The sequence below is a fragment of the Aspergillus puulaauensis genome, chromosome 7 (assembly GCF_016861865.1).
Source record: "Aspergillus puulaauensis MK2 DNA, chromosome 7, nearly complete sequence".
NCBI lineage: Eukaryota > Fungi > Ascomycota > Eurotiomycetes > Eurotiales > Aspergillaceae > Aspergillus > Aspergillus puulaauensis.
In genome coordinates this window covers 1,991,164-2,016,933 of record NC_054863.1, presented here as the reverse complement: position 1 = coordinate 2,016,933, position 25,770 = coordinate 1,991,164, and the positions used below count along the sequence as shown (strand labels likewise).

The following is a 25,770-nucleotide window of genomic DNA, read 5'->3' as shown; positions in this document are numbered from 1 at the left end:
TCGCTGGCCTGGTTTCACTCTCCTTGCAGCTCTACTTCTTTTTCTTCCGGCCGTTTCCTCATCTCATCCGCCATTATATGCTGAAACATGGAAACTGATTATCCTCTGTCCAAAAGGTCGTTTGCGCTGGTAGCAAGCACTACACTTTCCGGTTATCCCAGGTCTGCTCACAGGCATAGCCCAGCGGATACAACACCGCCACTATCCGTCGTTATACCTCCCTACAATAGCGGCGAATCCGGGAGATCGTCCTCTTTTAAACGCAGGCGCACTTCACAGCCTGATCTCACCATGCCCGTTCAAACTAGCCCACCGTCGCTGCCGGATTCATTCCCATCGTTCATGTCGGTGTTTGGCGGGGACTCGCCTATATCCTTAGAAAAAGAGGAACAACCAAAGATACATCCGTACAGGTTTCCGACGAATGCTGCCGGCAACAACTTACGACGGCCCCTTCCTTTCCAACACCGTGAGAGCGTTTCCTCCGTGACGTCTGGGTCAGCCGATTCGTCCCCTACAACTACGGTTTCGACCTTCGATTCCCCTATTACCTCAGATACCTCTCCAAATTCGTCGCCGGAGTCGCCAACCTCAATGCCGCTCTCGTACTCTAAATTTATGGTCCCGCCGCGCAATATTGAGAACCAAGCGCTATCCACCGCTCAAAACAATTTGTCCAAGATGACGTCGGACTCTTCAGCAACAACACAAAAACGACCCGATTCCCCAGGGAGGCGGGACAGAAACTTAAAGAACCTCTCGTTGAGGATGCCGCCACCGCTGAGCTCCTCAAGGCCCTCGATCTCTACTGCCTCCGTTGTCGAGACAAACTCTCAACATCATCTGTCTGCCCCGCCCTCGCCTATCAATATCCCACCAAAGGGAATAAGACGAAAGCCCGCTGGTTTGACGATTCAAACTCCCAAGTTCGATCGATCCTTCTCCAGTAATATTCCTGAGGTGGTCCCACCAACCCCTCACGGCCGACTATCATTGCGACACACCGAGTCATCGCCTTCGCTGACGTCTGTGTTCTCTCCGTCATTCGGCCCGAAAGGCGGCATGCAACTACCACGGCCAAGCACGCAGCACGGCTGCCGACGAACGTCTGCCCCATCCGAGGATCATTTATCTCCGGTTCCTTCCGTTGCTGGGGAGGAGGCTATCTCAGAAACGGTTTTGCACGAATTGGTAGAAGAAGATGACGCACCGCAATCGAGAGAGTCTGCACGTCGCAGTGAGCGTGGTTATCCAAACGGTCCTATCCAAATCTACGATTCGGGTGTTTTCTTGTACCTGGAGCCGACTGCAGATGAAGCTTCGCGGTTCGATGTCGTTGTGAACGTGGCCAAGGAAGTAATGAATCCGTTCAGCAAAACCGCCGACAATTCCCAAACAGTGATGAGTGCTTTACGCAGTGGAAATGTCGATCCTAGGCGCCAGTCTTGTTCAACGCCCTTCACGGCGCTCTCAGATATATCTTTTAAGTCAGCTTTTGAATACCTCCCTAGTGACGAGTCATCACCCGCTACACCGCGCAACGAACGGACCGGACCGGAATATGTACATGTGGGCTGGGATCACAACTCGGAGATTCTCGATGATCTATACCCACTGTGTGAGCTGATCGATTCCCGGATCTCCCAGGGAAAGAAGGTCCTCATTCACTGCCAACTTGGTGCGAGTCGATCCGCTTCCCTGGTAATCGCCTACGGACTGTACAAGAACCCGCATTTGGATTTCAACTCGATGTATGAAACTGTTAAGGAACGCAGTCGTTGGGTTTCTCCGAACATGAGCCTCATCTACCAGTTGACGGATTTCCGTTCCCGCTTAATACGTGGTTCCCGGCCATCCTCGGGGGATTGGTCGTGCAGAGGGTCTGCACCGCCGACGCCGCTTTCTGGGGTTCCTCCGTCGTCATCCCAGACGGACGTGTCAAGGGGTGCAGCTAGCACTGATACTGGACCAACTTCGTCTAACCCGCTGTCCCACGGTTCACTAAGCTCCGCTTCGCTATCCGTGCCGTCAACTAACCGCACAACACCTGTTTCGGCCAACAGCTTGGGATTTCCTAAATCACTCTCACATAAGCGGAGTGTTTCACCGCGTCCTTTAGCTTTACGGCAGAGTTTCTTCAATACGGATAATGAAGGCCGATCCGCCCAGGGCCAGACCGACGGTGACCACTCGAAGGACGCGTCCGGAAATGCTTTTGTGAAGAACACCGAGGATCCTTCAGCTGCCCTTTTCTCGCCACGTACAACGGGCTTCTTAGCAGTGGCTCGACCTCGCCCATTGTCAGGTATTCTTGAAGATGGGCAACCAAACCAAGTTCCAGTCGCGGATCCCCGGTCCCCTCCACAGGGCCACGAGCGACTAATTATGAGAAGCATTGATGAGTTTTTGTGATTTTTTCTCTCTCGAATCACACTCGTGATGATTCCATGACTCCTCGCACTTTCGCTGTTGACCTAGTTTTATTATGGTCATATCTCGTTTTCCTTTTTTTTTTTAATTCACTTCGGATGATCGCACGACCGGGAGCAGGCTTCACGGTCCTTAATTTGTATCGCATTCGTTTTTCCATCCATTCGCTCTTATCGCAGCTTTTGATCGAACCAAAGCTAGCATGGCATGCTTCACATTGGCGTCCTGGGCGTTCAAAAGAGGTAAAGGTTCGGATTCTCGTTCCTGTTAACTTGTAATATTATTGGTGTGTTGTTGGTTTTGTGGGCAATTCGGTCTACTTCCCACCATATACATTCGCTCTGTCTACTGTCTATTTTTTAATATGTGATGGCTGTCAAATACCCAAGGGACTTTCTGAACACAGTTATGAATGCAGATTCCAAATTACAGAATATTCAATACTCTAATCAGTTGTAAGCTCGTAGTAAACCACTTGAAAGGGATGTTGTTGGGAAGATTTCCGAATGCGCGTGCGGGACCAGCCCGCGAGAGAAATCTCAACTCCAGATCATTTTTAGACAGCTTCCATTGCTTTCACTACTTACAATTCCTCCACCAACCGATTCTATCGACAATTGAACCATTCAATATGACAAACACATCAGACGAGACACACCCAACCCACCTCTCACCTAGCGAACTAGGTACAAAGGAATAGTGAGTCCAAACTTCCACGCGCGGACGCAATTTACCCCGCTACCTACCCCTCCTCCCCTCGCCTCTACATACAGCAGCTCGTTTTACCAACCTACGTGATGAACACGCCATGCGCATGAATCTAGACCAAGATGTAATATGCCAAAACCATAACTAACCGAATCAAAAAAAACAGTTGGGAAACCTTCTACTCCAGAACATTAACGCATATCTCGACGAAACACAACAACGCGGCAGGCGAGAAAAGTTCTAGCGGCAATAACGAAAACGAAAAAATAGATGGAGAAGACTCTGGCGAAGATAATGAAGATGAAGATGAAGATGACGACGATGATTACAACGGCGACTCGGACCCCGGCACCTCCTGGTTCTCGGAACACAATGCGCCGCAGAAAGTCCTTGAGTTTTTAACGCGGGAGGAGTTCCCCCTTGCGCCGTCTAATACGCTTGGGTCTAGGCGGGGAGGAGGAGGGAAGAAGGGAGCAAAGAAAACAGCGCTTAGTGCCGAGGATAAGAAAAAGCAGCCGAGTGTGTTGGATCTTGGGACGGGGAATGGGAGTATGTTAGCGTTGCTGAGGAAGCGCGGCGGGTTTGTGGGGGATATGGTGGGAGTTGATTATTCGGGGAAGAGCGTGGAGTTGGCGAGGGAGTTACAGGTTACGAGGAGGCATGAAGCTTATCAGACTGATTCGGAGGATGAGGGTGGGTTTGGGTCTGGTGATGATGCTGGGGAGGGAGAAGGAGGAGAAGAATGGGACGAGATCCAATTTGAAGAGTGGGATATCCTCGGCTCTGAGGACGAGTTGCGTGCTGGGAAAGTGGGCTGGTTTCCGTATGACAAGGGAGGGTTTGATATTGTTCTTGACAAGGGGACGTTCGATGCTGTTTCCCTGATGGCTGAGAAGAGTCAGTGCGAGCGGTATCCTGGGATTTCCGGGGCGTTGGTCCGGAAGGGTGGATTCCTGGTTGTGACGAGTTGTAATTGGACTGAGGAGGAGGTTGTTCGGTGGTTTAATTCTGCCTCTGGTGGTTCTGAGTCTGCAAAGTTGGTTGTCTGGGGTAGAGTCCAATATCCCCGGTTCAGGTTCGGTGGGCAAGAAGGGCAGGGAGTCTGCACAGTGTGCTTTCAGCGTGTCTAATGTCTATATCATCTCCATATCACATGGCCGTCTATAGAGCTAGATGGAAGACGGGGAACAGGTCTGCTTCAAAACAGCAGCGACCACCCGTGTCTGAAGCCTTAAAACTGAACCATAAGAAAGCATACCGCAAGATACTCAGGAACACCCCAGTCTTGCAAGCAGGTAAATATTATATCTCACGAGCTAGCTCCTTGGTGCTGACTTGGAAAACAGTAGTACTGACTCAACCATGCCTCTTTTGCTAATGCCAACAATGCGAGTGAACAACCAATCGAATCAACCAACATGGTGAATGACGGAGCTCCCCTTCGGGATGATACTGAACGGCACTCAAGTTCCGATCGGTTGACTTATGGTGGCAGCACTGGCCATGATATTGCTCGTTCAGACATCTGGAGTGGCCCTTGCCGAGAGGCGGTTGAGAACCTTCGCGCAGAATTAGACATTACTCTTCTAGAGGGAAAGCATGTCAAACAGAAGTTGGAGAATATTGATAACATCGAGAAAGAACAAACGCAACAATCGGCCTTCTTAAGAGGTGTGAAGTGCTTGCGGACTGCAAAAGTACCTCTCGAGAGGTTTAAGCTTGCATTGGATCTGGCATCCCCGGTGGTGAGCCTCGAGCCCATTGCAACCGCGGTTCTCGGCGTGGTTAGGGTTGTTGCTGTGGTGTGTTTCTTCGTTCATTCAGACGACCCTCATTTCTTTTTTTTGAAACTTGATGGGTATCAGTGCTTCAGATGTGTTGACTGATATGCGCAGATTGCGACCAGCCTTGCAAATGCCAACGAGGAGTTTGCAAAGCAAGTCGGAGATATGCTAGGTCGAATGTCTTATATTGATGATTGCGATACACTCGGGCAAAAAGCAGATAGGCAAAACATTGCCCATGCAGCTTTCCGGTCTTTACGTCACATTGCTTTCCCGCTGCACTTTAGATGACCCCGAAAATGAAGAGCTGGCCAGAACAGCTCTGAAACTTCTCGTGGTTGCCCACAGACCTTTGAGTACATTGGAGCTCGCCTGGGCCGTTGCGTTGGGTACCACCAGAGACCTTACAGCTGTGCATGCTCTTGCTCAGGTAGTAGACCATCAAAGAATCATGAGCCTGATTCGTCCATTTATTGCCCGGGTGGACCACGAAGACCTCCAAAAGCACCAGGTTAGATTTATACACCAGTCAGTGAGGGAGTTTGCTATAGAGGAATGGGCCTCTCAGGGAGCAAGATACTACATGTTTTAATCACTATGATCCGGCTGATCGTGGATTTGGCGAGTTTTTTTGTTTATGCTTCATGCTACTGGCTGGAGCATTTGGCCAACGTTCCTACTAAATCCGTTCCAAGACTACTGGCAAGGATAGAGGATCTATGCCAAGCGGGCTCGACTCGATTGCATAATTGGACTGAACAAAATTGTCGCCTAGGGTGCACAACGACGCCAAGGGTCGAGTTCGATAGTAAGTTATATGATCCTCTTGGAATCGCTCTATGGCTCAGAGGTCGTGCTACGAGATATGCTTGGTAAATCCAGTTTTAACGAGAACAAGTTCCTTCAGGAGACAGCCCTGGCAGCTACTGATCAAATCCTGCAGTGGGGCGACGTATCGAGGCTCAATATGCGTTTCTTAGATAAGAAACTTGGACACCAGCTACAGAATGTTCGCCTTTTCCGGCTCGTCATAAGAAAGTGGTGTGAGCTAGGAATACATCGCCACGACTGGGAATCTGTATTGGGCTGGTCAACTACGCCTTGGACAAGATGAGCACAAGGCAAATCAGAGCTGCAAACCGGATTGCTACGTGACCCGCAATATGAGCAACAGGAACCGTTGGCATTTCGCAAATCGACTCATCAATCGGTTGGAGAAGCTGTTTTGGCAAACCAGATTGATATGGTAGTCTTTTTGCTAGGAGAGGAGCTCATTAGAGCACACCTCCGGTCCCGAAACTGCCGCTGCGAAAATGTCCTCCATCTGGTCTCCAACATCTGCAATCCAGAGATGTTTGGCGTTTTGGTTCCCGTCTTTCAGGAAGGCGTACACCAAACAGATGACCAGGGACACGCCCTTGGGGGGAACCATCAAGAACATACAGGCACCGGGGAACAGATACGAATCCGCCAAAATTCTACTTCTACAAAGTAGCACCGATTGGAGTACCTGCCCTCAGCGTGCGAAACAGGATCCCTTGCGCGTGGCTGTGCGGCTCGGTGACCTTGAGATGTGTGATCTTGGTCAGCACCGGCAACATTGATCCGCGCCCAGCCTTAGCCTGTGATGATGAAGGCCGAATTGTCCTCACAGACAACAGCCCCGAGAACGCGGAAATGATACCGCAGATCCTAGAGTTATTGTGTACACACGCTGACCTTGAGCCGGGGTTGGCTCCACGTTAGCACAACTTGTGGTCTCCGTCAATTGTGTCATATCTGCTATATCTCTAGAGTTGAATGAACTGCCGTATCATGGAAATTCAACAAGCTGTAATGGGTTTTAAATCCTGGCTCTGTCCGGCCAATCAAATGGGGTTATTGTCGGAACTATAATTGTCTATAGACAGGCTACGTACGGTGTGCAGTTCCCCAAGAGATCAATGCTTATGAAGTAACAAGCTAAAATTGGTGTTTATTATTAAAGAATAGCAGTAGTATGTTATATAGCGGCAGTGGTCCTAATAATGGCTTTGATGACACTGTTTGCATGAGCCGTTCTGAGGTTTCAATCCTTAATCACCCGTTATGCTGGGCGATTTGCCTGCTTTAAAGAGCGGATAATTTAATGTCTTTAGTGATATGTTGAATTAGTATGGCGATTTGAGAGGGGTTGCTCTTTGACGTTTCGAAGCTAGTACATATCTCCTCAAGAGAGACTCGATGTTCCTATTGATTGTAATATGATAGCACATCAGTGTCTGCTTCTTCGGGCGATGCGTAGTAATATTGCGGGGGAGCTAGCAGTTGCTTTTGTGCTCGGATTGCGCCAGCCCAAAATAGCACCAAAAGGTCTCGGAAGTCGTCGGGATGTGGAATGAGCTCGGAAATGTATAACCGGGACTGCAGGGGCGCAGAATAGTTACTAGTTACTACGTCCTGGCATTCATAATTCATACAGAGTACGGCTGTTTTGGCTTGGAAATGTTACCTAATATTAGTATGAATATCCAGGTGATTATCATCGATTATTGATTATCAATTGTGGGTTGCGGTTGCCATTCTTGTCGATTCCGAGAATGTTGAGATAAGGCGTGATCAGTGATTGATAGACTGATAGTAGCCCCGGTGAGAAAGTGCATTGCGACCACAGAGCGATATCGGATCAGCCAGTCTGAGTCACCTGGTCGAACAGACAATCTGGTCTCAAGCTGAATGCGTATCATTATTCATCGCTGTTCGGCCGATTATTGAAGACCGGGAAATAATTATTATTTAGCAGGAAAATCAAATCTCATTAAAAAAAAAAAAAAAAAGGTTGAAACCTTGAAGGTCGGAGCTGGGCCAGCTGGCACATGACGTTGGACAGCACTGGCCTCTTGAATGAACCTCACGGAGTCCACCTGTCCATCTGATCACCTGTGATAGGTGGTAATCTGTCCTCGGTCTCCTCAGGGTCTGGAGGGATCGTATTGGTGGTATTCGGAGAGCTCGGAGGATGTGCCGACGGGAAGGATAACCAGGTTCTGGTGATGATTTGCCCGTATCGTTATTTCTGACATGCAGCAAGCACCCTCAGAGCTCAGACACTGGAATGGATCGTATCTGAGGTGATATCGAATTATCGACTGAGAGTCAGAGTTGGGCTGGCATTTCCCCAGTCCGGTAGCCAATCGCCGACTGAGGGTGGAGCGGGTAGATGATGTCATTCCCCACCGGCCAGGCCTAGGACATTCAGCCAGACCGTCACAAGCGTGTTTTGGGCGGTTCATCCTGACCTGCGGCCACAGCCACATCATGTTACCCTTGTTACCTTGGTACGGGGTTAAATGCCTCAATCTGGTTATTTTACAGCTTTTGAGTTTGGCCAGTATTGCTGTTCCTAGGTTCGCTGTCAGAAGAAATGGGAGTCGCTTGGGTCTGGGGAACGAGCCCTAAAACCGAATTATTCGATCCGAGTTCGTGCAATCAGGGCTTCATACCGGGGAACGACAGCGTGGTTGTGTCAGTCTGCCAATGGTTGGGATGGGCCCAAGGGGGTTGTTGACTAGCTGGCCGGTCGGCTCCCAGATGCGGGTGGAGCGAGTCACATCATTTCGTCTCTGCCTTGCTGTTCGCCCGTTAGTCAGGAACCAGCTGAAGGTAATCGCCCTCGATGAATTGTAAGCGCGCACAAGGCCGTCGTTTGTAGTAGCAGAAGGCCCGACAAGAGCACTGTTTGTGTTCGCCATGCGCGATTATTATTATTGTTGTTCGCAACGCGGAAAAGGAGAGTGTCTGATCGCCGGTCCCCGCATTACTGAATGCATTTGACTAGCAAAGCAGCCAGAGAACCCCCGCAAAGTCCAGGCGCCAAAAATATTCCACTTGTAAGAGACATGTATCGGTGATGTAATATTCCGCGTTTCTCACTGTTCCACTGGTATTGGGGCGTTCGCGATACCGTTCTCCTCGTGGTGTGCCTCTTTCTGGCTCCCTCTGCTTCCATTGCTTCTCGACTGCCTCCTGCTTGCGACTTTCTTTCTCTCCCACACTTCTCTCCCTCTCGCTATCCCCTCAGCTCCTTGACTTAGTCCTCCTTTCTCTCTATCCTCTTTTATTTCCTTCTCCTCTCTCTCGCTCGTCCTTTTTTCATTGCCTTTCCTACTCAATTCCTGCTCGCCCAATTGCTTATCATCTGCGCCCTGAGCCCAGTCTTCCGCCACCCACAGGTACCCTGCGCTCCCCCCGTGATTTCCCTCCCCCCAACTCGACTTTCTGCACTGATCTTCAGCTCCTTGATTCTTTTTCAGACAGCCACTGACTGCGAGAAACAGACAGTTGTTTTGACTTCTATCTCTTTTAAGGGCTTTCTGGGATTGACTTTCCAGAAGTCCACGTACCCACTATGGCCTCATTCAAGGTAGCTTTTCTCTTTTTGTCTTCTTTGTTAGGGGTGTCTTTTGCCGCCTCTAGCATTCCAACAACTTTTTTTTTTTTAGAAAACATAGAAAAATAACAAATTCCTATGCTAATACTGCTCTCTCGTCCTAGGAATTATCTCTCTCTCGTCCCTTTCCTCACCCCACGCCTCGTCACCATTCCCATTCTATCTCCCTTGGTGCCGTGAACGCAAACCACCGGGTCACTCGCCGAAAGAGCGTGACCACCACAGCCGCTGCCAACGCTGCCGCTGCAGTTGCTGCCTCCTTAGGAGACTCCCCAGACTCCACAGGAATCGCCATGCCCGCCCATCGTCGAGGAAGTCGGAAAGGCTTAGAATCTAGCTCGGTCGGAGCTACCTCTGCCTTTGGCTCATACCTTTCCCGCAGTGTAAACAGCCCCAACCGGGACTCCCCGGTTGCTCGAAAGGCCTCACCAAACCAGGCTCAGGACAGCTCACAAATGGCCCACACCGCGGTGGATGGAAGTGCTCCCTCTGACAAGCCGATTAGCACCAAGAACCGAAACCGTCGGGCTAGCGAAGGGGGCCATCTGGTCAAGGGCGAAGGAAAAGGCTCCAGGCCCGAACTTCGCTGCGATCGTTGTGGGAAGGGGTACAAGCATGGCAGTTGCTTGTCCAAGCATATGTGTGTAACCTCCCCCCTCTGCCATCCTGCCGCCCGGCCCGGTTTGGAGTATTGCACCATGTCGGCTCTGCAACGGTCGCCTTCGTGGTCAACTAGCTCCCTATTTACTCTCTCGTCTCCCCTTCTCCCATCTCGTAATGGAGTTTCAGTCGGTTGACTTGTTATCGAAACACAGGTGGGAGCATGACCCTGCATGGGCGATCACGTCGAAGCTTCTAATCTCGAAGCACCAACAGGTGCAATTGTTGGAGGCAGCGTCTGTCCTCGTCACCATGAATGTCGATGACCCGACTTCCGAGAACCCTGACGCTGAGTCGGAGATTTCTTCGGCTTCACCAGGCGCGTCGTCCGAACTCCGAGACGGGCTCAGCTCGGCGGAGACTACACCGCCGCCAATGGACGAGGATAACAGCGATGACGACATGTCAGTTGAGCCTGAGAAGCCTTTTGGCGGTGTCAACAACACCGCCCCTCAGTACTCGCACTCCTTCCAGTCTATCCCCTCAAGCTCGTTCACGGGGAGCGCCCCATGGCCCTCCCCTGCCTTCTCGCACTTCCGCCACTCAAGCATTGACACTCGGCCTTCCACTGCTGAGGCGAAGTTGCCTGACGAAGATGAGGCGGATTTGGCTGCAGCCATCGGACTCTGCAATTTTGGGACTCCCCGAATGGGCCCGACATCTGTGTCTCCCGGTGTTCCACCAGTACCCCCGCTTCCGTCTCGCTTCCTCGATCAGGCCAGCTCTGTGGAGAATCGAAACCTAGGCCGCTCAGGAACCAGTGTCACTGATACTGCCCTGCCTAACTCCCAACAGGACGTGTTTCCGTCCCTGTCGTACAATCCGTCGATGTCGTACAAGGTGTCAGACGAGCGCGAAGTTAGGCTGGGGAAGACGGAACGCAGCAGCCGTCAAACCCGCAACGCTGATGTCGATTTTGGCAGCCGCCCCGCCCAGGCGGACGACGATGACGACGGTGTTTTTGGACGGATGGAGGAGTAAAATCCTCTCATACCCGTCAAGTTTTCCTGGGTGACTTGATCCCCCCGGAAATGCCCCAAACTTTATAACTCTCACGACATGTACGAGACCCTGCGTGAACTTTGCGAATGTTGCTGTGCTTTGACTAGTTGGAGTTGGAGACCCCTTTTGCGTGTATGACCATTCCAGGGACTGTAACTGCCCCGTTTACTTGGCTGGGGCACCCTGCTGCATGATGGAATTCAAGGGTATATTATATCATATGTTTCCTTTTGTCCTAACTGCCTATTCCTTACTTAGGCCATTTCCCCTATTTTGCATATTTTTTTTCTTGCCAACCCAGTCCTTCCAATTTTTTTTTTTTTTCCCTTCCCCTTTTCCTTTTTCACTATACAACGCCACTTTTGCATGGCACCTATACCATTACATGTATAAATCCCACCGGAGAGCAGTCTAGCATTATTCACTTTTTCTTGGGTTGATTTCATCAGCCAAGTAATGGTGCTATATAGATACCACATCTCATTTCTAGATTCTAGACTTCCCTCCTTCACTACATGTCCTAGAAATCCATTTCATCTGTGCCTTGATTTCCATCTATCCTTAGCTATAATTCCTCGGCAGATGATCCACTCACGCAATCGTACCACCTGCGAGCCCGGGCATATCCAATAAGCTCTTTCCTTCCCCGCACTGCAGTCACCAGCCACACCTGCAGACAATTCCTTTTTCTTTTCTCCGCAGGAAGGCAGCCTGGCATGGAACTTCATCCTTCCTTACATACTAGTACCTAGTAAGACGGGGATATATGTAACTTACTCTGCACGTATCCCCGCCGTACGTACATGCCTACCGTATTGTCTCGTACAGGAATATCTACGTTATGCTTAAGTAGATATCTCTGGAGCCACCAGGTGGGAGCGGGCCGTGTCAGTGAACAGCTCATCTACATATGCTCACGCCACAATCACAGGGGCGTGGGTGGATCTCTTTCTGCCTTAGCTACCTATTGAAGTGAAGACGATTTAACTTGGTCTGTTTCAAATCTGGAGGAAAGATATACAAGTCCAAAGTAGTAACTGGTAAGGCAGGCAGAGAGAGAGGGCCAGAGATCGGCTTTGCTGGCGAAGACTGATTGGTGTGCTTTTATATTTTATGTTTTATATTTGATTTTTAATTTAGTTTTGGCTTTTGTTGGATTCAACGTGGCCATTGTTGATTAGGGTCCTTATACCTAATAAGGTTTCTGGTCCAATGTCGGGTTGTTACGAGCCTTGGAAGATTACGGCGTAGTCAGGCTTCAGACACCACGCATTTCTATCTATATAAACCCTATACTTCTATACTTCTGTGAACAGAATATTGACGGAAATAGACCCGCTTTGATTTATTTCGCTGCCTCAAAAATCACCTTTTGCACCTTCATTGCATTGAACAAATCATATGCCTCGACAGCTTGCGACAGAGGCATGATGTGATCGGCCATGAACCTGGTGATCCGCATTAGCATTATGATCAACAACGCAAACATAAAAGACCTACCCAAGTAAATGCTGGTTCCTCTTCAGCACCTCTAGCGCCGCATCCGAAACAGACCGCACGGGGCATCGACCCATCTGTAGAGTCAAATTTTTCCCATACGCCTCGTTTCCATTCCACGGTATCTGCCAATCATTAGTAGATGCTCCAGTCTGGATGGCTGCAGAGGCGGGAGTGAATATAGCCCACCTCTCCATTATGAACGCCAACGCTACTAATGACACCCCAAGGCCTGAGAAGATCAAATCCCATCCTCAATGCCGGACTCAAACCCACAACTTCAATAACAGCATCTGCTCCACGACCCTCAGTCAGCTCAAGCACCCTCTTGCCCAGATTCTCCCTGTCTGTCTGGAAGTTCCATGGCTCTGCACCGAGAGAACGAGCCAGCTCGAGTCTGGATGGGACGGAGTCAACGGCAAGGATATGCTTGGGCTTGTATTCGAGGGCGTTAATCAGTGCGCAGAGACCAACGGGTCCACAGCCGATGAGCACAACAGTCTGCTGGGCGATTTGCTCTGCGGTGACATTTTTGAATGCATTCAAAGCGGCGAAGTATCCCGTTGGGAAAATGTCGCCCATGAGAACGAGGTACTTTTCCTCGATTCCCGGTGGAGCTTTGATGACTGTTCCATCTGCGTTTGGGATTCGGACCTTCATGGCGTTTAGTTTAGTTTGTTATGTATCCATATATCTTGAGATAATCAATTTTGACTGGACACGTACATATTCAGCTTGGGCACCATCTAGATTGTCGCATCCAAGAAGTGCATTCTTGTCACATCTAGACGAGAAGCCTGCCTTGCAATAGAAACATGTTCCGCTTTGCGGTATCTCCATGTATCAGCATACTTCCATACTACCATGTCGTAGCAGACCAAGTGAGTAACATACCACGACGTTGTAAAAGCCGAAACAATAGAGTCCCCCTTCTGCACGGTCTTCACCGCGTCACCAACCTCAACAACTTCACCAGTTACCTCGTGGCCCATGATGAACCCTGTTCCCGCAGGTTCAGTGCCACGGTATACATGGAGGTCACTAGAACCAACAGTTACTTTAAGACACGTTCAAAGAATCAAAGATGGGAGTTCCAATTACCTTCCACAAAGCGCAGTATATGTCGCCTTGATAACAATGTCCTCCGGGTGCTGGACCTGGGGGACGGGACGGTCCTCGACGGCAACTTTGTGTAGGCCATTGAAGACCACGGCGCGCATTGTCTTATTGGACATATTCCCTTTTTTTTTCTTTCTTTCGTTTTTCGCTCTCCTAACTCCTGTTGTATGGAACAATATGGATATTTTTCTCCGTCCCACAAAATTGTTGAGCGCGGGGAGGGACAAATCTCGGCTTCATGTCCGATAAACGGCTGGTGGGTCCGTCATATTGACCGATTTCATGGCTGCCCGATCCGGCCGTGGATGACAATGTCCCAGGGTTCGAACATGATGAGACTGTAAATTTGGGAAATATTTGAGGTCTTGGATGTTACTATCAATGCAGAAGTGCGCTGAGAATGTCGAGTGGATTGGTAGCAGTTGAGAACTATTTAACGGCCTGTTGAATATCCACAGTGAGGGGACCTTGTTCGATTCTGAAGATACAGCTGAACAGCTACCATCTTAACTGGATGCAGTGTTGTTATAGAAATAGAAAGAAATAATATAAGAATAAACCCAATCTGAAGCACTGGGAATCGACACCTCCGTTGATAAGATCCGCAGTGCCATATGGAAGACAAAAACTCCCAGCCTGAACCTGACCAAAAATAGAATATGGAGTACACCCCATTTAACGCCATTCACTTTGCGCCAATCCAAATATGCCATTGTAACATTCGTCCGGTTTGTGCAGGTAGAGCCGTGCGAGCCTTACTCGGGACCCTCCAACAAGACCGGACCGCGTCAAACTGTTGATATAGCTCTCGAGGACGTGTTAAGCCGAGATGGAACTCTAGCACACAACGCATAGGAGCTCCTCCTCCAAAATAAATTTCCCTTCCTTGTATTTCTCGCTGTTCTCGTACGCTTTGTCGTACTTCCATCCTACCGTTTCTTTACATTGCCTGCATGCGATGTCGCGTACAATATGCCTCCCTGTAGTCATACCACGCTCCACAGCCTCCGACTGGGTAATATTCACAACGTTATTGAAGAGATACGCTTTCCCATGTTGGCCCCGGAAACTCTGCAAAACAGACGGCCAGTTAGCAGTAGCCCATTAACCAGATTCGACAGGAGCATGATGACGATCGACTCACCCGACTGATAATGTCTTCGTAGTCCGCAAGATGGGTTTTGCATTTCTTGCAGCCGAATATTTTGGCAGATGTAAGGTAGACGTTATAAGAGAGACCCATTCTGTCCTGTTGTTGCTGCCGGTTCTTTCCCGGGTACCACTGGTCAGGAGAGACCCTTGAAATTCCTGGAGTGTAAGCTGCACAAGAGCTGGGCAAGTATATACGAAAGGGTGTCAGTTTGTAGCAGAGAGAAGGAATATATGCTCGAACAAAGAGGCACTCTCTGTCTGGGGAGGTCCCGCCTTGCGGTAAGCGGAGTTACAAGGCGGGGAAGGCAGATAGCTGTGAAGTGTAGGGCTAGGCTGGATTAACTGAGCTCCTGCGGTGGCCTGGTAGGTAAACAATTTGACCACGGCGATAGATGGAGTTTCGACTAATGGTGAATACCCCCGGAATCAATGGGTTGTCGCGGAGTGACTGAGAAGTTGAGCTGGTCTGAGATCAGGAGTCGGATGGAAGTGTGGAGTCAGACGGAAGTCAAGACAGCCCGCTCAGTCACGGGTGGTGCCGGCGGTAGGATAGTACGCAGTCAAACGAAAGAAGCAAGCAGAACAAACGCAGATGTCTTTTAAGGGAATTTCAGCCGCACAAGGATGAATTTATGCTGGCGCTGATGCAAGCGCGGTCGGCTGATCAATGAGTGGGTAAATAAGGCTGCCATCCAGCTGTGGTTGTACTCGCATCATTCATTTCCTGATCATCGGGTACAAACCAGCCACTCCCTATCTTAGGTGCTCTCCCGCAAGTTGCCTAAGGTACTCTTTGAGTCGACTGGATATGTTTAATCCCCTAGTATTGTGAAAGCTATGGAGTATGGCTCTCTGGCAACTACTATAGTAACTATTTCCTCCTCGCTACTCCGTATTCTCCGCCATACCTGGGAGTGCCGATTGCTTATCTCTGTTATCGCCGATTAGACATACAACGAGTACGCTACACCATGACGTAGTTCATACCAAAACCAGACAGATGGTGCTTGTAGAGCTGAATGCAACTCCGAATGCCGTCGCGATATCAACCCTGAATATGTTGCTTCCATGAAGTGGAAGAGGGCCTGTAGGCATTGGACGCCGTGTTCCAAATTTGGCGGATGATGCCTCTTGGGACCGTGAAACCTCAAGGTAAGCCGCCTGACATGATCAAATGCCGAACAGGTCAAGTGGAATACCCCCATAACAGCGTCATCGCTGTCCAAGGAGGCCCATGTTGTCCTCCCAGAATTGTCTGCATTCAGTGTGGCCCCAGTGCTCCGTCCACCACTCACCGAAGCTGTCCTCTACATTTTCGTCAATCTTGGGTATTCTTTCGTCTCGCTTCAGCCCACAAAGCGCGCATGCGTGCGAAGCCTTTATAGCTCCATGGCTGGCCATGGCAGTCGTGACGCGAGTGTTCTCCATAATAGCCTGCACTGGACGTCTCCCTGCGGCCTGGGTAACGGAGTTGAATAGTGCAGCACGATCTCGCCACATATTTATGACATCGACGGCCTCCTGTTGCTCTTTAATGTCCTCGTTCTTATTCACAGTACTCAGTTTCATCCCTCCTGTCTTGCCTGAGCGTGCAGGGCCGATTCGCATGCTCTGACTCAAAATCGCATCCCTTTTCCATCGTAGAGTACGGCCCGCGATAACCCTTGCGACAGTTTTTAGAGTGTTAATGATAGATAGAGAAACTGATTCTAGGATTTCTCTTTCCTGCAAATTCCTCTTTGCTTCGGCGCCATCTTGTCGTAGGCGCTCAAAAATTTGAGGGAACAACTCTAGTAAGATTGACGGAGGGGGGATATTCGTGGGACGCACATGGCCAGCAGGGGGGGATTTCGTTCTTGGTTTAAGCACTTTGGTTGGCCCTGTTTTTGCAGTAGGCTTCAACGTTTGCGCCGGGTCTCCCTTTTTGCCGACCATTCCTTGGTGGTCTGCAACCTTTCGTTTAGAGCTTTGGGTGGTCTCTATCGGTCCATCTGTGAAATCAGCCCATTCCTCGAACAGCTCTTCCTGCACAGGGAGTTTCGGTTTTGCATTTTGCATGTTGACAATCTTCGTCGCTGGGCTATCGTCGACTAATATATCTATGGAACGATGGTAGCTAGCTGCCGATTTATCTTGGAACGAAAGCGAGTCTAGCGAGCCCAATAGATCCACCGTTCCCGAAAGTCCCGATGGTGATCGAGTATTCTGTAAAGTGCTGGCGGTCGGCTTATTTATGGTCTCCTGTCTCTCGACAGGCTTTTCGGCTTTGTATTTGTTGATATGACCAATTGAGGGTTCTGCAGTCTCAAATTCACCCCAGTCATCGCTGGCATCGTCTGAAAATTCCTCGAGCGCGGCATCGAAAAGCACATCGTTGTTGGTACCAGGCTGCGGCAGTTCAAACTCTCCAAAATCATCATATTGTATCGAGTGCTTGCGAGTACCAGATAGAGGCGCGGGCTCGTTAAGATGGCGAGGAGTAGATTGGGCGAGTGTAGCATCTTCAAATGCATCGAGACCGTCGATTAAAGAGCTCGCCTGAGGTGCGGGCGCATGCTGGCGAGCAGCATTCGAAGGCTGCCTAGTGGATGGCCCATTTCCGAACTCTGCGAACAGATCTGCCGACATCGAAGCCTGCACCACGCACCATTAAGAGAATTGAGGGACTGGGAGAGGAGGTTTGGTGGTGACTGGTGAGTTGTTGTTGGCTGAATTCCGTTGGCGGGGAAAAGGCCGAGGGATGACGATCACCCCATCAGGAACGTCATTTGTACCTCCGCGACGGTTTATCTCTCTGCATGTTTCCTCCATTCACATCTCAACCCATCGGAAATCCCAAAACATTTACACATGGGGAAATGAGGGGTATAGAAGACTCTAGGTGCATTCCCCCTCCGTTCAAGCTGTCCATGTCCTTTCTGTGGCCCTTCTTGCTAACGATATCTCTAGACAGCGATGGAATATCCTGTTTCACTCCCGCGATACGCCCTCGGACCTTCGAGAAGCACTCAAGTCGGAGCAAGACGATAATATATGTGACGATGGGTTGAGGTCGATATGTTGGAAGGTATGCGTCCGTGAGTATGCACTTGAGACCCTGTGCTAACTCAGGGACAGGCATTCCTGCTTTTCGAGAACCTTGGTCATGCACAATGGCCAAGCAAAATATCAGACGCGCGCAGCACATATGTCGCACTGAAAGAGCATTTTCTGAAGTATGTCGAACACCCTGATGATCTTCAGTCAAGTGTCGATCCCCTCGCGGATGATGAACAGGTATGCAAACCCTCATTTTGACAATTCCTTTACTTGACTGATTCGTTTCTGCAAGTCTCCTTGGCAAACCCTGCGGCAAGATGAACAGCTAAGAGCAGATATACTGCAAGACGTGGATCGGTGCTTGCAGGAGAACTATTTCTTTCACGAGCCCGCAACGAAGGCCAAAATGGTTGATATTTTGTTTATATATTCGAAACTCAACCCCGATCTGGGATATCGTCAAGGCATGCATGAGCTACTAGCGCCCATTCTATGGGTTGTTGATAGGGATGCTATCGAGCCGAAATCTCGCGAAACTTCCTGGCCTACAGGGCAAGCTGACGACTGCATGTTTCAACTCTTGGACGCCGATTACATCGAGCATGACGCATTTAACTTGTTCTGCTCCGTAATGCAGACCACCAGGATATACTATGAGCACAATGCACATAGATCAACGAACGGCCAGGCAGATGCGATTCCGATTGTCCTTCAGTGCGAACACATCCATAACGATCTGCTGGTGGCTGCGGACTTGGAGTTGGCCGACCATCTACAAGCACTCGATATCTTGCCGCAGATTTTTCTAACGTAAGTTGTGGCTTTTCGTTTTAGTGTGGGCGAAGTGGCTGATTCATCAACCAAGTCGATGGATGCGTCTCCTTTTTGGGCGCGAGTTCCCCTTTCAAGACATGCTTGTAGTTTGGGATCTCCTCTTTGCAGAGGGGCTTCGATCGGAGCTGGTTGACTTTGTGTGTGTAGCTATGTTACTCCGCATACGCTGGCAGTGTTAGTTCTCTTTCCAGCTTTTTGGAAATTTAACACTGACGGATATAGTATTGAACTCCGATTCCTCAACGGCCCTGACTACATTACTTCGTTATCCCTCACCCCACCCAAATAATCCAGTGAGTTTTGTTCAAGATGGACTGTATCTGGAGCAGAACCCGACATCTGAGAGAGGCGCGTTCATTATTTCCAAATACTCCGGGAAGCCTCCCGAATTATCGAAGACGGCCGAATCAACAGGTAGACTTCGTCCGGTTCGGAAATTTCAGTTCCGCAGCGATTACATGAACAGCAGTGAGGGAAGCACCCCCTCAAGATCGCCCGCAAGGAATAGCCCGTTGAGTTTCGAGGGCCTCTTTCATGACGTGTCAGAGGGCATACAGCGGCGGACGGAGACCTGGGGTGTGGCGAAGGCTGTACGCGGGGCCGTGAATGAAGCGAAGAAGAATATGCAGTCAATCCAGGCGGAACAAGGTCCACGACTGACGAGACCTGGAGATGTGGCTCCAGTTCGTGGATCAGATTCGATATCATACCGCGAGTCTGAAGCTACCTCAAAATTAAAGGGTGAGCTTGAAAGCCTGTGGAAGAGGAATCGGGCGCTCGCTCAGACGTTGGGCGAGGCAGTGAATGATATACGTTCGAAAGTGACGAAAGAGGAGACTCTCGACGCCGATACCACTAACTCAATAAAACAATCTCTTGCAAAAATCGAATCTGTTCGGGGCAGCCTGGAAACACCGAACCCAGTTTTAGAGGTGACGACATCCTCTCCGGTCAGCGGCACCGCAAGCGAGGCAAAGAAATCCGAGAACCGGACAGCCGCTGGGGAAAAGGCTTCTATATCGGAAAATGACAAAACATCACGCTCCTCGGTCGATTCTACACCATCCAACCCAACTCCCGCCAAGTCCCCCGTTGGAAGCGAGGGAGGGCAACGGAGCGTCCTATCACCTAAGCCAGTATACAATGCTAGGCCTCTACGACAAGCTACCCGACAATCGCTGGCAAATTCGGAATTCTCGTGGATGCTAGGAGGCGACCGGCATCTTTCCAGCTTTGTTAGCCCGGCATCTGTCCCGCCTGAGCAGACCAGGCAGGGTGAATCGCGAAATAAACAGAATGCCCACTTTGGCAACGGTAATGTCGAGCAGAAGCCTAACGCGGAGCCTGATGGGATGGCAATGAAGAGCTTGAGGGGTGCTAAGAGAGCAGGGTAGAAAGCTGGCTTTCTGTATGAATCTAACTTAATATACCTCGGGCTATGTACATATGCCTAAGTAGCCGGCTATGTCGAGCATTTCACACTCTGTATTCCTCGCATCTGTTGTTTTGTTGGAGCCCAGATCGAGTTCTCGGATCTTGCAACAGAAGCTGGGGCTTGGACACTGAAGAGTCACGCCTACGTGGAGGTTTCACGCATGATAGCCTCACCTGGCTGTCCTATCAGCTGCCCTTGGCTTAAACCGGTTTATTTAGTCCGTTCTGCCAAGGAGTGCAGTAAAAAGTAAGTATGGATAGTTTCCTCAAAACTAAAAAGAGACAATAAGCTAGGTATTAGTAGAGTGGGATATGAAAACGTGATTGGTGATAATGAGACACTGAGAAAGACTGTCATCGTGGGGCAGAGGGAGCTTTGTGACGGCGGGGGGAGATATTATAGAGCATCGATGGGTTCAGGAACGATCGACTGCCATGTTACTTTATTACATCACCACCTCGATATTTAATGGCCAACTTACGCCGGTACGGCAATGTCTCGAGTCCGCTCTGGCCTATCGCAGTGCGCTTTGACCAAGCGTGACAGTGGTTGAGCCTGAGATACTAACTACTCCTAGTATACTAGAGACGTAAGGTAGCGCGGTCGCATTCAAGACTCCCCCGACCGCGGGCTCTCCCACTTGGACCTCATGCGGATTTGCGTTTGGTCTTCGTCTAGTGGCTCGCTAAATATTCATATCTCGAAGGCTTTGCTTCTTCACAGTGCCAGTCCGTCTATTAATAAAAGAACAGAGGGAAAAGCAAGCAACGTCATCCTCTGCGGGCCCGTTCTTTCTTCTTAATCTTTTCACGCTGGACGACCTTCAATTCAGCTTCACCATTTCCTCCCCACTTTTCCTCCACCTAACCACAGCTACGGGATATCCTGCGCGTCTTCCAACCACTTACCTCCTTGTCGCTCTACGGCCACCTGCCTTGTCCCTCCGCAGCGTTGGTACGGAGCTCGACTCTCTTCTTTTCCCTACAGTCTTCTCGCGGAAGTCCGTCCCGACGATAGACAGTCTTTCTTTTACTCACTACTGCTGCAGCCGGTTTGCAGAAAAATCTGACCAGCGTTTCATTTTTGCTGCTTATTTTCAGAGAAGGATACACATACCTGACCTTTATCCTCCCTCCCCCGCGTGCTCCTCCTCGCCACTGGCACAGTGCCTGTGACTTACTGGGGCAGCTGCTCACGTCGGCCTCCGCTAGCCACCAGTCCTCTGACGTTGCGTCTGCCGCAGTTCACTGTTCTCTTAACACTGATAGCATAGCGAAACCAGACCCTCTCCTTTTCAATCGCACCCCTCCGGCTACGTCAGGTCGCCCTTTCGATTCCCTTACCTACCCGGACGCAGAAAAAGCGAGATCGACCGTCTGCATCTACTCCTTAAAACAAAGCTGCTCGGCGAAAAACACGAGAGACTCGATTTCCTATGTCAACGGCCACCGTCCCTCAATGATATTTGGCCATCTCATGTAGCACGATCCTTTAGCTTTGCATTCGCCTTGTATCCGACATTGCGCCGTTTAAAGCACACGCTCTCCAACGGCCCGACTGGTACTGGCCACTGGGCCGTTGATCGCTTGGAAAATTATGGGGTCTGCTTCATATAATCCTGATGGTTAGTCTGACGCCGCTATTCTTTCCTTGGGACTCCTATTGTTTCATTGCGACGGGAGCGGGGATACCTAAAAAAAAAGAACATACAGTCTGGACTGGATTGGAAAAGGAAGGGATGGAAAGAAACATTGCCCGCCTCGTTTTCTTTGCATCAAGCTTGCATTTTCACCTGCACGTTGATTTCTAAGTCGAAGTTCTAGCCACCACATTGCATATTCCGTGATTTGGATGAGACGAATTCGGTGCTGATGGTATCGTAAATCCCAGGCGAACCAAGTCCTTTATCGTCCCCATTGGGGCCCCTCTCAGAATCACCAGAGGATGATTCCTTCATGACAGATACCTCGGGCAACCAGGGTGATTCATCAAAATACTCGGTTGAAACTCCTACAGGTGGATTTGATTCCTTCCCAAGGTGGGTAAATCACCAACGGCAGCATCCCCTTGCATTTGCCTGCAACATAACACCATTGTATAAGAGGACAATCAAAACTGAAAACAATTATTCTATACTCCCCCTAGGTCTCCACTTCTTGAACAGCATGAACATGGACTTGGACCATCCGGTTTAGATCGTATCCGCTCGCAGCCGCCCTCTCGGGTCTTTACACTCCCGAATATGTCTACCTCTTCTATAGGCGCTCTTAGCCCTCGGACTCTCTCTCCACCGCGCTCCCTTTCATCATCGAGAGCCAATTCCATGGCTGTTGGATCCAGTCAAGATGTGAATACTTTGGAAGATCTTCATCGATTCCCATCAGAATCACTACATTCTTTTTCGTTCGCGCAACAGTCCGAGGAGCTATTACACAATCGCCAGAATATCTTGAAAAGGTCTATAGATTTTATGCGTGACCGCTTCAAATGGGGTTCCAGCAGCACTGCCGGAGCTCCTCAGTCTCGTATGCGTGGTGATACGGACACGCAGGCCATGGTGGATCTTTTATCCCAGTCCACCATTTCAGGGTCCTCCTTGGGGGCCATGACCGGCCCTGCAGACATGGGGAGCGACAATGTTTTCGAAAAGCAATTTATGGAGCACCAGCGACCCTTGCCGGAAGTTAAGGAGGCTGTGCAGCCGCCAGCGCACTCACAATTAACCTCGAGTCAGCAGCTACCTGCCGAGAGGAAAGGGTTAAAGTCCGCTCCTTCATCCAGGCGCGTAAGCTTAAAACGTACATTCACGGACGTCAGTTCTTCTATTACACCTCAGCGGCAACTGATAGACACTTTAGCACAACCATATACGGCCACAGACCCCTTTTCCCCGCTTAGCACATCGACCATTGGATCTGTCTTTCCGACTCCTACCTTGCACACCCATAGCAGCAAATGGAACCCGGTTTCACAGGCCGTTTTTCGGACTGAATCCAAGGCACCCTGGACCATCCTAGCGGCAAACGACTTATCATGTCTCGTATTTGGCGTTACACAGGCAGAAGTACGCAAGTTGAGTATTCTAGAGGTTGTACAAGAGGACAGACGACAGTGGCTCGAGTCCAAACTGCGGGACCCCATCACCGACGCTGCTGCGAAAGTTCGGCCGTCGCCAGATAAGTCCCGTATGAAACCCGCTACTCAAAGGTCCATGGGAATGGGCAATGGTGTTACCGCACAGTTACTCAGTAAACCCCCTTCGCGAGCCCGACCTTCAAGGAGAGCCCAAACCGACGACGGCTACGGCTCAAGTGCGTATACTGCGAGACAACTCAACCACCCCGCCACTAAATCGCGCGGTGTTCTATTATGCGGTGATGTAGTTCCCATCCAAAAACGCAATGGCACAAAGGGTTCTGCGAGTATCTGGGTGATGGAAAAGCGCGGCGGCCTAATATGGGTTCTAGAGGAAATCCAGGAAGACGTCGCCTATATTTCCTGCGACGATACGTGGAATATTACTGCTACCCGTGGCGCGACCGACAAGGTTTGGGGTCATGGGGTGGTTGAGGCCGGTCAACATCTCACAAAGCTTTTTCCTCACCTCCCTCCAAGTTGTCTCCAGGTCCCCGTTGAGAAGGGCCTCACCGAGGTTGTCGAAATCAAATACTTCGCGGCGGCTACTTCGGGGGCAGTTTGCATACCTACTGCGGTTGCCAGAGATGGAGACTCAAACTCTCTTCGGATATCTAGCTTCCCCCATGTGGCTGGCATCATGGTTTTGTCCTCCTCGAGTTTAAAAATCATTAGCTCGAATTCGGTTTTCTCATCTGTATTGTTTGGTTACGAACGCCCTGAGGGATTGGACATCACCGACCTCATACCCGGATTTGACGACTTCCTATACGTGATCTCCGACGAAGAAAATGTGCCTCTGGTAGATGGCGTTGTTATCCCGGAGCTCAGTTTCCGAAGGGCGCGAACCTTGTCGATGCTGCGCGATGGAAAAGCTAATGTCGCATCGGTCTTTCTAGAGCCTGCTGGTATCACTGCTAAGCACCGCGATGGATCTACTATTGCCGTGGATGTCCAGTTGCGCGTTGTAAAGAGCGGGTCGATATTTCCGAAGCAACGTGAGAAAAAAGTCGACAGCGAGAATGAGACTGATGATGGCTCCGAAGATGCTGTCACAGTAACGGAACTTGTATATGCGTTATGGGTCACCTATTCAAGAAACATTCATTCTTATACCCCGGCAGCACGCGGACCGTCGCCGCAACATGAAGCACCTTTGCAGATGGAAAGCTCGTCTGAAGTTCCAACTCCCAGGCCCACGACAGCGATGACTACAACTCCTCGACTTACAGTTCCAGAGAGATCGAGGGCGCCGACTTCAACTCTGAGCCAGCAACTCAGTCAAGCCGCATCTGAACCACTCACAGACAAGCCTGTCCAGCCAATGCCGGAAGTGACACCAGCTAACGCTAAGGAGAGCAAGCGTACGATCTCGGACTATGTGATCCTTGAGGAGATGGGCCAAGGGGCGTATGGTGAGGTCAAACTTGCCCGTCTGAAAAAGAATCCTGCGAAGAAAGTTGTGCTCAAATACGTGACGAAAAAGAGGATCCTTGTTGACACATGGACCCGTGATCGCCGCCTCGGTACGGTTCCATTAGAGATCCACGTTTTGGATTACTTGCGGAGAGACGGTTTGAAGCATCCGAACATTGTGGAAATGGAAGGTTTCTTCGAAGATGATGTCAACTATTATATTGAGATGTTACCTCACGGGCTTCCCGGCATGGATCTCTTCGACTATATTGAACTGAAAACCAACATGGATGAGCAGGAATGTCGGAATATCTTTAAGCAAGTGGTCAGCGCGATTCACCACTTGCACACAAAAGCCTTGGTTGTCCACCGGGACATCAAGGATGAGAACGTGATCCTGGATGGGGAAGGTAAGATCAAGCTGATAGATTTCGGGAGCGCGGCCTATATAAAGAATGGACCATTTGATGTCTTTGTTGGAACGATAGGTAAGATACCCAGCACATTTGATACTTGCTCAAGCTAATCACGCTGTACAGATTATGCCGCACCCGAAGTTCTCCAGGGAAAGTCATACCGAGGCAAGGAACAAGATATTTGGGCTCTCGGTATTCTCTTGTACACAATCGTGTATAAAGAAAACCCGTTTTACAACATCGACGAGATTTTGGACCATCCCCTTCGGGTCCCGTTTATACCATTCTCGGAGGACTGCATCGACCTGATCAGGGGAATGCTTGATCGCGATGTGGACAACCGCTTAACCATAGGCGAAGTCATGGAACATCCGTGGATGGCTGACAGCTGAAACGCCCTGATTCCCGAGGGGTTTGTTTTGGATAAGCCGATTGCATCAATAGAGGGACTTATATACCGACATGGCATGACAAATTCGGGTCAACGAAAACTCTTCTACATATCCATACCACCTATTTTGCGCATAACAACAACAAATATAACAACAATGCCTGATGCATTCTTCAATGCATTACGACCAGAAACGACCCGACAAGAATATGGTTATCATGACGGATGTAAGACAACGGTGGCTTTTTCTTTTGCAGCAAATTGGGGTCGGAAGCCTAGTACATTGCCGTCGTCTATCTTTCCCTTTTCCTTCTTCCTTTTCC

The 25,770-nt window shown here is 49.9% G+C and overlaps 9 protein-coding genes across 9 annotated transcripts; 6 read left to right on the top strand and 3 right to left on the bottom strand.

Moving 5' to 3' along the window:
- Positions 1-87: 87 nt before the first annotated feature.
- Positions 88-2,412, top strand: dspD (putative protein-tyrosine phosphatase; the record flags this gene model as incomplete). The annotated part of the gene is made up of 1 exon (XM_041695653.1): positions 88-2,412. The coding sequence occupies one exon, from the start codon at positions 88-90 to the stop codon at positions 2,410-2,412; it is 2,325 nt and encodes a 774-aa protein (XP_041561363.1).
- A 649-nt stretch (positions 2,413-3,061) lies between these two features.
- On the top strand, positions 3,062-4,268 carry APUU_70746A (putative S-adenosylmethionine-dependent methyltransferase; the record flags this gene model as incomplete). The annotated part of the gene is made up of 2 exons (XM_041695652.1): positions 3,062-3,129; positions 3,305-4,268. The coding sequence occupies 2 exons, from the start codon at positions 3,062-3,064 to the stop codon at positions 4,266-4,268; spliced, it is 1,032 nt and encodes a 343-aa protein (XP_041561362.1).
- A 288-nt stretch (positions 4,269-4,556) lies between these two features.
- APUU_70745A (uncharacterized protein) lies at positions 4,557-5,213 on the top strand (the record flags this gene model as incomplete). The annotated part of the gene is made up of 2 exons (XM_041695651.1): positions 4,557-4,940; positions 5,034-5,213. 2 exons carry the CDS (start codon positions 4,557-4,559, stop codon positions 5,211-5,213), a joined length of 564 nt encoding a protein of 187 aa, XP_041561361.1.
- Positions 5,214-9,309: 4,096 nt separating this feature from the next.
- On the top strand, positions 9,310-10,992 carry APUU_70744A (putative C2H2 finger domain protein; the record flags this gene model as incomplete). Its single annotated transcript, XM_041695650.1, has 3 exons — positions 9,310-9,324; positions 9,456-9,991; positions 10,167-10,992. The coding sequence occupies 3 exons, from the start codon at positions 9,310-9,312 to the stop codon at positions 10,990-10,992; spliced, it is 1,377 nt and encodes a 458-aa protein (XP_041561360.1).
- Positions 10,993-12,358: 1,366 nt separating this feature from the next.
- APUU_70743S (alcohol dehydrogenase family protein) lies at positions 12,359-13,745 on the bottom strand (the record flags this gene model as incomplete). The annotated part of the gene is made up of 6 exons (XM_041695649.1): positions 12,359-12,461; positions 12,514-12,635; positions 12,700-13,164; positions 13,237-13,333; positions 13,405-13,551; positions 13,612-13,745. The coding sequence occupies 6 exons, from the start codon at positions 13,743-13,745 to the stop codon at positions 12,359-12,361; spliced, it is 1,068 nt and encodes a 355-aa protein (XP_041561359.1).
- Positions 13,746-14,466: 721 nt separating this feature from the next.
- On the bottom strand, positions 14,467-14,872 carry APUU_70742S (putative Yippee zinc-binding protein Moh1; the record flags this gene model as incomplete). The annotated part of the gene is made up of 2 exons (XM_041695648.1): positions 14,467-14,700; positions 14,774-14,872. 2 exons carry the CDS (start codon positions 14,870-14,872, stop codon positions 14,467-14,469), a joined length of 333 nt encoding a protein of 110 aa, XP_041561358.1.
- Positions 14,873-15,993: 1,121 nt separating this feature from the next.
- APUU_70741S (uncharacterized protein) lies at positions 15,994-17,409 on the bottom strand (the record flags this gene model as incomplete). Its single annotated transcript, XM_041695647.1, has 1 exon — positions 15,994-17,409. The coding sequence occupies one exon, from the start codon at positions 17,407-17,409 to the stop codon at positions 15,994-15,996; it is 1,416 nt and encodes a 471-aa protein (XP_041561357.1).
- Positions 17,410-17,639: 230 nt separating this feature from the next.
- APUU_70740A (GTPase-activating protein GYP6) lies at positions 17,640-20,048 on the top strand (the record flags this gene model as incomplete). The annotated part of the gene is made up of 6 exons (XM_041695646.1): positions 17,640-17,662; positions 17,731-17,848; positions 17,899-18,057; positions 18,113-18,630; positions 18,686-18,828; positions 18,877-20,048. 6 exons carry the CDS (start codon positions 17,640-17,642, stop codon positions 20,046-20,048), a joined length of 2,133 nt encoding a protein of 710 aa, XP_041561356.1.
- Positions 20,049-22,044: 1,996 nt separating this feature from the next.
- Positions 22,045-25,448, top strand: APUU_70739A (serine/threonine-protein kinase; the record flags this gene model as incomplete). The annotated part of the gene is made up of 3 exons (XM_041695644.1): positions 22,045-22,127; positions 22,235-25,128; positions 25,180-25,448. The coding sequence occupies 3 exons, from the start codon at positions 22,045-22,047 to the stop codon at positions 25,446-25,448; spliced, it is 3,246 nt and encodes a 1,081-aa protein (XP_041561355.1).
- Between the last annotated feature and the right edge of the window lie 322 nt (positions 25,449-25,770).